The sequence below is a fragment of the Salvelinus sp. IW2-2015 genome, linkage group LG8 (genome assembly GCF_002910315.2).
Source record: "Salvelinus sp. IW2-2015 linkage group LG8, ASM291031v2, whole genome shotgun sequence".
Taxonomy (NCBI): Eukaryota; Metazoa; Chordata; class Actinopteri; order Salmoniformes; family Salmonidae; genus Salvelinus; species Salvelinus sp. IW2-2015.
In genome coordinates this window covers 34,433,032-34,443,500 of record NC_036848.1, presented here as the reverse complement: position 1 = coordinate 34,443,500, position 10,469 = coordinate 34,433,032, and the positions used below count along the sequence as shown (strand labels likewise).

At 45.1% G+C, this 10,469-nt stretch overlaps 1 protein-coding gene across 1 annotated transcript in view; it reads right to left on the bottom strand.

The window, feature by feature from the left end:
- Positions 1–10,129, bottom strand: part of mta3 (metastasis associated 1 family, member 3) — a 16,296-nt gene extending 6,167 nt beyond the window's left edge. Inside the window, exons 1-14 of the mRNA XM_023993167.3 lie at positions 9,876–10,129; positions 8,288–8,355; positions 6,559–6,652; positions 6,235–6,382; positions 6,004–6,067; positions 5,788–5,905; positions 5,600–5,702; positions 5,414–5,513; positions 5,082–5,270; positions 4,813–4,887; positions 4,612–4,670; positions 2,293–2,411; positions 1,959–2,116; positions 1,576–1,798 (exon numbers count right to left, since the gene is read on the bottom strand). Of these exons, the coding sequence (XP_023848935.2) occupies positions 1,576–1,798; positions 1,959–2,116; positions 2,293–2,411; positions 4,612–4,670; positions 4,813–4,887; positions 5,082–5,270; positions 5,414–5,513; positions 5,600–5,702; positions 5,788–5,905; positions 6,004–6,067; positions 6,235–6,382; positions 6,559–6,652; positions 8,288–8,355; positions 9,876–9,903 (1,546 nt within the window). The 5' untranslated portion in view covers positions 9,904–10,129. The remainder of the gene's footprint in view (positions 1–1,575; positions 1,799–1,958; positions 2,117–2,292; positions 2,412–4,611; positions 4,671–4,812; positions 4,888–5,081; positions 5,271–5,413; positions 5,514–5,599; positions 5,703–5,787; positions 5,906–6,003; positions 6,068–6,234; positions 6,383–6,558; positions 6,653–8,287; positions 8,356–9,875) is intronic.
- Positions 10,130–10,469: the final 340 nt, after the last annotated feature.

Below are 10,469 nucleotides of genomic sequence, written 5' to 3'. Positions count from 1 at the left end.
AGCAGTGTGTTAGATGACTTACTGTATGAGGTGGTTATGGGTAGATGTAGCAGTGTGTTAGATGACTTACTGTATGAGGTGGTTATGGGTTGATAGCAGAGCTCACACACTAAATATATAAGCGTAACCCGTATAACACATGCACATGGTGAGGGTGTGATGGAAGCAGGCAGAGAAGGGTGGAGTCCATGCTGCAGTAGGGGACGGGCCTTGTCTGGTCCTCTGACCAATCGGTGAGTGTGGTGGCGTGATGACAGGTACACAGACAAATGAAGCACAAGGACTCAGAGAGGATGGTTTCAGCTGTGACTTTATTACAGTTACCACTGTCACATTCACAMAGAGAGGGATGGAGAGAGGAAGAGAGCGAGARGGAGAAAGATGAGAAGAAAGGAGAGAAGAAGAGACGGAGAGAGAAAGAGACAAAGAGGGATGGAGAGAGGAAGAGCGAGACAAAGAAAAATGAGAAGAAAGGCGAGGAAGAGACGGAGAGAGAAAGAGACAAAGAGAGGGATGGTGAGAGGAAGAGAGCGAGACGGAGAAAGATGAGAAGGATGGAGAGGAAGAGACGGAGAGAGAGAAAGAGACAAAGAGAGGGAATGGGAGAGATGAAGAGCAAGAGACAGAGATAAATACGAGGTAGGAGAAATAGAGAGCAATAGAAGTGAGTCCATATGACTGGAACAGAGGAACATCCTGATATGGGCATGTGAGAGTGGCTTACAGGACGGAATGGGAGCACGTGTGGGGGTTGGCTTGGCAACACAGAAACAGGAAATAAATAAAAACGAGCTTTAAACTCAGAAAGAAAAGCTGAGAATAGAAGGCTAGTTACCACCGTGGTCATTTTCATAAAGCCACTACTGCCTGAACTCACCCTTTTACATTCCTCCTTCCCTCCTTATGTCATCAGATGAGCTCTAATGAAACTTCTCTCAAATCAATCACACCGACCACTCGTATCTCATACACACAATTCCTTGCAGAAAAAGCACACCAAGGCTCCTCAATGTAACACGCACTGTGCTGTGCAAAATAGAGATTCTCTTAGTAAAATATGTCTCCTCCACTTCTAACTAACCTTAGCAAATATACGCTGACATTCTGCGACTATCATCTACTKTGGCCTGGAGAATAGGAAGAGCTTCCATTATGTGTGTTTGTGTATGGGTGAGCATGTATAGGATGTGTGTGCGGGGCATGCATGTGTACAAAATGACCCGTTCTGAGAAATGTTTGGAGAACAGTGTGTGCTCGTATGGATTTCAAACGGCTCTAACGGCTGTTCAGTTGATATTGACAAAAACTAACCAAAAACAGACCTAGACAGACGGATGAACAGATGGTGAAACTCAAAAGTCATGAGGACCGCCAGTCTTTATTGGAAACGGGGGGGAAATACAAAAACCATAATAATAATATAATACAATATAACAAAAACAGAGAGAGAAACAGACAGAGGGTGGGAGGAGAGGGGGTGAAAGGGGGGCGTCAAGGTGAAGGAGGGGGCGGTGTGTGTGTGTGTCCATGTGTGTGTGTGTGGAGGCAGAAATTAGGAATTGAAGGAGCTCTTACACTCTGCCTTTATGGCGCCACAGTTAATGGGCACAAAGGGGCGCCGCGCAGCGCGTCGCAGTCTGATGATGTCGCGGCACATGTGGCGTGCCAGCTTGGTGAGGCGGGTTGCCTGCAGCAGGAAGGCCTGCTTTGTCTTCGTGGAGGACTTGGGGCTGCCGCTGTTACGCACCGGCACCATGTGACTGGACTGTCGGGGGCCGTGGCCGCGCGATCGAGGCTCCTAGAGGAGAGAAGGCTCACGTGAATACCTGTTCTCCATGACCAAGAAGATCAACTGCTCTGAACTTTCAGGAACATTGTATAAGCAGAATTTGGTTTTATGTTGAGTGGTGTACAACGTTAAAGAGGACGGGTGGGGGTAGTTAAAGGTGAAGTCTTACGTTGGGCACAGGGCTGGGTGGGGTTTTCTCCTCGGGCGCCTCCGCTCTGCTTGGCATCTTAAGGCCACCGTACTTCTTCCAGTACATCCAGCACGACACACACAGGCGACACTGCATGTTGGGTGGCCCCCACGAGTACCACTGGGCTGATTGCATTGCTGTACACACACACATATATAAAGGACTCATACATCTCATCAATGCATAATCAATAAACATGATAAATATCTAACAGTCCATCAATATGGTTTCCTCTTAAACAATGTTCATCAGTCTCTCATGAGGGATGGAGAGCTGGATGGATGGATGGACGAAGGGAGGAAAGTGTACTTACAGTAGCAGCTCTCGCAGGCCCGTCCTCCCCCCGCTGTATGGTAGGCTCCAGGCCCCGCCCCATTCACCGTCGCCATCTTCCCATTGGTCACTGAGATCTGGTTAGGGTTGGGCTTATTGCTGCGAAACGAGAGGAGGTGGAGACGCAACAAAGCTTACAATCTCAATCCTATGTAACGACTAGATACACATACACACTTCATATACTAAAAGTATGTGGACACCCCTTCGAATTAGTGGATTCGGCTATTTCAGCCACACCCTGACAGGTGTATAAAATCAAGCACACCGCCATGCAATCTCCATAGACAAACATGTCTGCCCTGCTAGAGCTGCCACCGATCAACTGTAAGTGCTGTTATTGTGAAGTGAAAACGTTTAGGAGCAACAACGGCTCAGCCGCAAAGTGGTAGGAAACACAATCTCACAGAACGGGACCGCCGAGTGTTGAAGCGCCTGTTGTCGGTTGCAACACTCACTACAGAGTTCCAAACTGCCTCTGGAAGCAACTTCGGCACAAGAACTGCTCGTTCGGAGCTTCATGAAATGGGTTTCCATGGCCGAGCAGCCGCACACAAGCCTAAGATCACCATGCGCAATGCCAAGTGTCTGCTGGAGTGGTGTAAAGCTCGCCGCAACTGTACTCTGGAGCAGTTCTCTTGAGTGATGAATCACGCTTCACTATCTGGCAGTCCAACGGACGAATCTGGGAATCTTAGAACTTGACTGTTCTGCACAGAACCCTGACCTCAACCCCATCCAACACCTTTGGGATGAAAGGAACACCGACTGCGAGCCAGACCTAATCTCTCAACATCAGTGCCCTACCTCACTAATGCTCGTGGCTGAACGGAAACAAGTCCCCACAGCAATGTTCTGACATCGAGTGGAAACCCTTCCCAGAAGAGTGGAGGCTGTTATAGCAGCAAAGGGGGGGACCAACTCCATATTAATACCCATGAGATGTTTGACGAGCAGGTGTCCACATACTTTTGGTCATGTAGTGTATATGGACATTGTGCACCCACACATACTAGAGGTCGACCGATTAAATCGGAATGGCTGATTAATTAAGGCCGATTTCAAGTTTTCATAACAAATCGGAAATCGGCATTTTTGGACCCCGATTATGGCCGATTACATTGCATTCCACGAGGAAACTGCGTGACAGGCTGACCACCTGTTACGCGAGCGCAGGCAGCAATGAGCCATGGTAAGTTGATGGCTAGCATTAAACTTATCTTATAAAAAAAACAATCAATCTTAACATAATCACTAGTTAACTACACATGGTTGATGATATTACTAGTTTAACTAGCTTGTCCTGCGTTGCATATAACCAACGCAGTGCCTGAAATTGTGTCACTTCTCTTGCGTTCAGTGCAAGCAGAGTCAGGGTATATGCAGCAGTTTGGGTCGCCTGGCTCGTTGCGAACTGTGTGAAGGCCATTTCATCCTAACAAAGACCGTAAATAATTTGCCAGAAATGTACATAATTATGACATAACATTGAAGGTTGTGCAATGTAACAGCAATATTTAGACTTAGGGTTGCCACCCGTTCGATAAAATACCGAACGGTTCCGTATTTCACTGAAAGAATGAACGTTTTGTTTTCGAAATGATAGTTTCCGGATTTGACCATATTAATGACCTAAGGCTCGTATTTCTGTGTGTTTATTATATTATAATTAAGTCTATGATTTGATATAGCAGTCTGACTGAGCTGTGGTAGGCAGCAGCAGGCTCGTAAGCATTCATTCAAACAGCACTTTCCTCCGTTTGCCAGCAGCTCTAAAGCACAGCGCTGTTTATGACTTCAAGCCTATCAACGAGATTAGAGATTAGGCTGGCAATACTAACGTGCCTATAAGAACATCCAATAGTCAAAGGTATATGAAATACAAATGGTATAGAGGGAAATAGTCCTATAATAACTACAACCTAAAACTTCTTACCTGGGAATATTGAAGACTCATGTTAAAAGGAACCACCAGCTTTCATATGTTCTCATGTTCTGAGCAAGGAACTTAAACTTTTGCTTTTTTACATGGCACATATTGCACTTTTACTTTCTTCTCCAACACGGTGTTTTTGCATTATTTAAACCAAATTGAACACGTTTCATTATTTATTTGAGACTAAATTGATTGTATTTATGTATTATATTAAGTTAAAATAAAAGTGTTCATTCAGTATTGTTGTAATTGTCATTTATTACAAATATATATAAAAATCGGTATCGGCTTTTTTTGGTCCTCCAATAATCGGTATCAGCGTTGAAAAATGATAATCGGTCGACCTCTAAAACATACACTTACTATGTGGGGATGTAAACCTGCTTCAGTTTGCTTTCTGCCTCTGCTGCCTTCAGTCTCTTCTGCTCAGAGAAACAGAGAGGAGAGTTAGACTGCAAGCCAAGGGAATACCAGAGGATAGCTTGGCACTGGATGCTACGATGTGGCTAACAGCTAAGCAAGCTAGCTAGTTAGCAGGAGTGGTGTAGAGATACTGAGACTTACCTGCTGTACGTATCTGTCTGTTGTCTTCCACATGTAATAATACTCTATTATACTGGTCAAAGACTTCCACGGTAGCTAAAGTGAGGGAAAAGTATAAATAACTTTCATGTTTTTGACATCTGTGGGGCAGATCCCTCAAGAATTTTGATGAGCAGGCTGACCAGGGTTATTCTGAACCCAACGTGTCAGACGCAAACACAGTTTACTATATACACAGGCAATCTCACATGTATGGCTATTCATGAGCAGCTGACCACACACACACTTACAAAGTCTTGTCTTATGTCATTGAAGTCCTTTCCGTATTTCTCCAGAGCCTCCTCAAACATGGCTGCCTCCGAGGCGCTCCACTCCTCCATCTCATCCCGACACAGCACCGGCCCACCGGACGGCACCAACACACTCAACGCACTGGACAGGTCGTAACCATGACGATGCAGCGTGTCCATCGCATGGAACTAGACACACACATACACACAGGCAGATCGAACGTTATAGAGTTTATCCGTGGACGTTAGAGAAGGTTATAGCCGTAGACGAACAGCCAAACTCAGGACAATTAAAAATGGTGTGTGTGTGTGTGTGTGTGTGTGTGTATTACCAGTGTGATGTCTCGGGAGGCGGCAGCTGCACTCGTATGTAGACTGGGCTGTCTGACCGAGCTGCTACAGTCCAGCGCTCTGGCAAACGTCCCCACCGCCCTACAAACACAGTTTTGAGGTCAGAGGCTGGAGATCAAGGAGACAAAGGAACTGAGAGGTCAGGGGTTAGAGGTTAAATGTCATACCGTGCGACCACCAGGAACTGGTCAATCTGTTTGCTGGAGAGAGGACAGTCAGGATCCCACAGCTTCTCCTCTAACTTTGACTGGTCCCACTCATCTGATTCCCCTACAAAGAGATGAATACAGTCAGAGGGTGTGAGTGTGTGTAAAGAACGTATGGTAAGTCTGTCTGTCTGTCTGTCTGTGCCTACCCTCCTGTAGCATGTCAGGTACATCGGCCTGAAAGCGTGGTCCCACTCTGATCTCTCCTTTATCAGCCAAAAGTGTCTTCTGGGTAGGGTCGTAGACCAGCGAGTAGAAGAACGTATCCTATGTAAAACACACACACAGATGACACATTAGAATGGCATGGGAGGCATTTTAATGGCAGATGTGGATGCATGGTCCACACACACAAGCCCCCTTACCTCTTTGTCCAGGTAGGAGAGGACAGCTTCAGTCTCATTCAATAACGCCACACTACACTTCCCCCTGAAAAAAGAGACAGAAAGAGGAGAGAGATGGCGAGGGGCGAGACAGAGATGGGGGAGTGAAAGGAGAGAAAACGAGCACCGTTGTCTGTGTTAACATGGTTTTATGGCTGGGTGAGTGGGTATGCAGGGGTACTGCCTGTTACAGTAGGGTGTGTGTGTGTGTACCTGATGTGTGTGGCTGGTAGACTCTCATACTGACGGGAGAGGAACAGTTCTCTGTGGCGTAACTGATGTTTCTGTTTGTCTGTCAGCTCCGCCTCCAACGGACCCTCTTTCTCCTCTTTCTCCTCCTCTTTCTCCTCCTCTAAGTCCTCTGCGCACACACACACACACACATACACACACACACTAAACACGACCGTCTGAGCCTGGACCCCTGCTGTAAGGATCAGGAAACTCTCCAGACATTCAGCTACCGCCTATTGTTACACTAATACACAAAAGCACACACATGGACGGACGGACCGACCCACACACAGAGCCACTTACTTGCATGTTTGTCAGCCAACTGTATGAGGCTGTGTGAGATGTCTCTCCTCCTGTAGAAACACACCACCTTGGCCTCCACATTGCCACTGGCCGTCTGAAGAGAGAGAGAGACGTAAAGTGAACTCTTAAAAAACAGATTTATCACAATTAAATAATACTCCTCCACATTACCACTGGCTGTCTATGGGAGGGGGAGAGAGAGTATAAACACTAAAAAAGTGTCTTGATTTGAACTGAGAGAGAGGTGCTGGGACTAAATAACAAGTTTGAGACGTTGCTCCCTGGCCCAATAGCCACGACACTGACTGAAAGATCATTTATTTGCAAAGTACATTTACATATACCCAGAATGTTACTCGGTAATACGGTGCTACTAGCAAAAGACAACAGAAACAGACAGAGGAATTTACACAAGGTTTACATACATTATATACAAAAAAGATACTATACATTGATTGATTGCCTGATTGGTCAGACAGACGTTTTGTCTCCTCTGAGATTAAACACACTGGAGGAAAAGCATGGAGGAGGAGAGAGGGGAGGGAGGTACGGATTAGGGGTGTGAACTTTAAATGAAATTGGGAGTCTTAACATGATGAAAAATTCCCTAACCGAAAAACAGTTTTTTCCCTTCACAAATTAAAATCACAGTGCAGTTATCACAAAACTACCACTAACAGGTCCCAATCATCATCAGAGGGAACATAAAAATTTGACAAATACCTAATGCAATAATGCTGTGGCGTTAGTAGGAGGGAAAAAAACTAATATTTTTTTAGCTACTTTACTAACCAGAGCTGTAATGCACAAGGTAGAGTGAGAGGCTTGAAGCAGAGCAGCAGCTCAATTGTGAGTGACGAGGGGAGCAGGGAAGGGGAGAAAAAGACCGCAACAAAATTGACTCACGCTGGTAGACTAATTCATCGCTAGTTATTTATCACCTCAATACATAGTACCTGTCTTGTCTGCATCAAACGGAGTGGCACTAGTTAAGCTAGCTAGCGTTAGCTAGGCTAATTGAGACAACATATTGTAACTTGAACTGTGCACTTTCTCCCCTTCCTAATCCTACAGCAAATAACACAGTTCAGATGATTAAATAGCAGCATACCTGTTGGCTCTTGGTGTTGTAGCTTGTCCTTCTTGTTTAATTTTTAGTTCTGTCATTTTAATTCCATCTTCCATCGATTAGCCTAGATATCTCCCAATAACTTGCCACACAGAGGCTCTATGACCGTAGCCTAGTGCCGGTTTGATGACTTGTGATTACAAACAAGCTACACGCGCCACTCATTAAAAGCAAGAGCACCCAGCAGCATAAATTATACATTTGTCTCTCTCTAAGGGAAGCGTGATGTAGACCATCTACATTGTGAATTCACGTGGAATTTCATGAATTTTTAGCGTTTTAGCGGAAAACCGATAGAAAAATGGAGGTTTAAATGTTAATCAAATGTTTCCGATGGTCACATCTCTAATACTGATGGAGAGCGAGGGGGAAGGGAGGAAGTGTGCCCCCATTCTCACCTAACGGTTGAAAATGACAATTGTAGGCAGGTAACATCTGTTGCTACGCATCATATTCCACACACAATCTCACATGCGCACACACACTAGCGCAGGGCAGCAGAGGGAAAGTCACAAAACAGACAGGCATTCCACCTATTCCCTCCTCAGGCACATTGGCCAGAGTACTTGAATTACACACACACTCCAGGGCGGGCAGTACCTTGTTGAGTTCTTCTATCCGGCGGATCAGGTAAGGGTTGCTGGAGGAATTCTCAAAGAATACATAGTCTGGAAGAGAACAGAATAACATCACGTTAACACACAGCCTGCCATATAACCATTACATATATCCATTACAACTACTGGGTGTGCAGGCTTTTATTACAGCCCTGTTTTAACACCTAATTCAACAACAGGGTGGAACAACCCTAATGGGGCTTAAACCAGTGACCCTGCAGTTAAGGGGCCAGGCCACTGTATTCCTGTCTGTGCCATAAAGAGCCAGAACCCTTGGCAGAGACTGCAGTAGTCAAATGCTGAGAGCCAGGGTACACAGTCACACACACAAATTCATTCTGAGAGTTGGTGGTTCAGGTCAGAGTTAAACAAGTCAAGCAGATCTGAGTGGCACCTCTACCTATAGATGCCTGTCAACAGTCATCAAAATGGCTTGCCACCATACTGCACACACACACACAGTTCACATCTCTACTCAGAAAGACAGACAACCACTCTCAACCCATGGCCAGATTTAACAGAGTTGATAAAATATCATAGCAATAATATCATACAGTATATCATATTGATGCAATGCAAATACACAGCAGTGACATCCGGTGGAAAACACATCACCATGAACTAGCTTCAAGATGACAACAAATTAGACATCACGTGACACATTCCAATATTCTGTAGTCAAGTAAGGGGGAAAATCGTTACATTGTTGCCAGTAAATCTTTTCACCCAGCAGCGCGTGTATATATAACGTTATCATACATTACATACAACTTCCTTTACCGCCGACTATGTTGCCCAGATGTTGTGGGATAAGCATCATAAAATAGTAGCTAGCTACTGGCTATCCTCGCAAACGTGAAAGATTCATTCACGCGACGCCATCATGAGACAATGTCGGATGCCATCAACAGCTATCTAACTGTTAGGTGGCTAACCTGGTAAAGCTAACCACATAGCTAGTTATGTAGCCATCTGAATATGACCAACAGTAAAACGACCAAATAAAAGTGTATGGGACATTTCCTTCACACTGTCAAACAATAGAGCGTTATTATAACGGTTAAGATAATTAAGTGCATTGACAACAAAGCCTGCACTTCTAGCCAGGGGGGTAGTTGGCTAGTTCCTAGCTAACGCAATAAGGAGCCGTAATACATGGATGCGTGCCAAAAAGGAGCCAAATACAAAGGCACCTATTCCAAACAACAAAGTAAATCAAACACGCACCCAGCAAATCATGCAATGCATGGCCGTGCATGTGTGGATTAAATGGGATATAAAGTGAAAATACCTGCATAAAGCTAAATAATAAAATAGTAAATGTTTATGGTGTAGCATGCGAGCTAACGGCTAACTGGTATGGCCACGATAGTCGCGAGGCCTGACCCATTAGAATCGCAAATATTGGGAAATCCATGCGTTTCTCCGGGAAATGACAGCACACATTTGCATGTATAATATCAGAAATGACACCACAGGTACATATATATATAAGATAAAATAACAAATTTGCTGCATTGATAGAAAATCTGCATGTTTCGACTTCATAAAAAAAAAACAATGTGACATACCTCCGACCCGGTACATGTTGGCGGCCATTTCTGCCCTCCCGGAGTGTAAAAACACAAACCATAAACTAACCGAAAATACAATAAATAAAGCAATCAGATGTTTAAATCCTGTGGTCGGTTTTAAAACGCGTTGAAGTTAGACGGTAAATTGGTGGGGGGGTTGAATGTGGAGTTGAGCGGGAGATTTTGGTGAGGTGCCCCCTATCTGCCTGCCTTCTCACAGTACAATACAGTAGGCAGACAGCCTGACACACAGCCAAAAGACTCGGATCAACCCGAAACCACATTGTTTGCGGGCCGACGCATCGTATTTGCTTTAGTTTTCGAGATGATCGGTCCCTGGCGAGGGAGGAGCTGGTTTTTAAATATTGTGTATATGTATTTATTCTGAACACATTTCCGTTTGTTGGCAATGTCAATTCTTGCCCATTTTTTCAAACTACATTTATGTTCGCGAGCTGGACCAATAGTGTGCAACTGCAGCCCGCAATTGGGGGTGTTCCTGCATGTGGGCATTATTTTATCTGCAGGAACACCCCCCTTCTTCCTCCCTCCCAGCACCCAATTGGTTCCTGCATGAACGGCCCCCGTTGA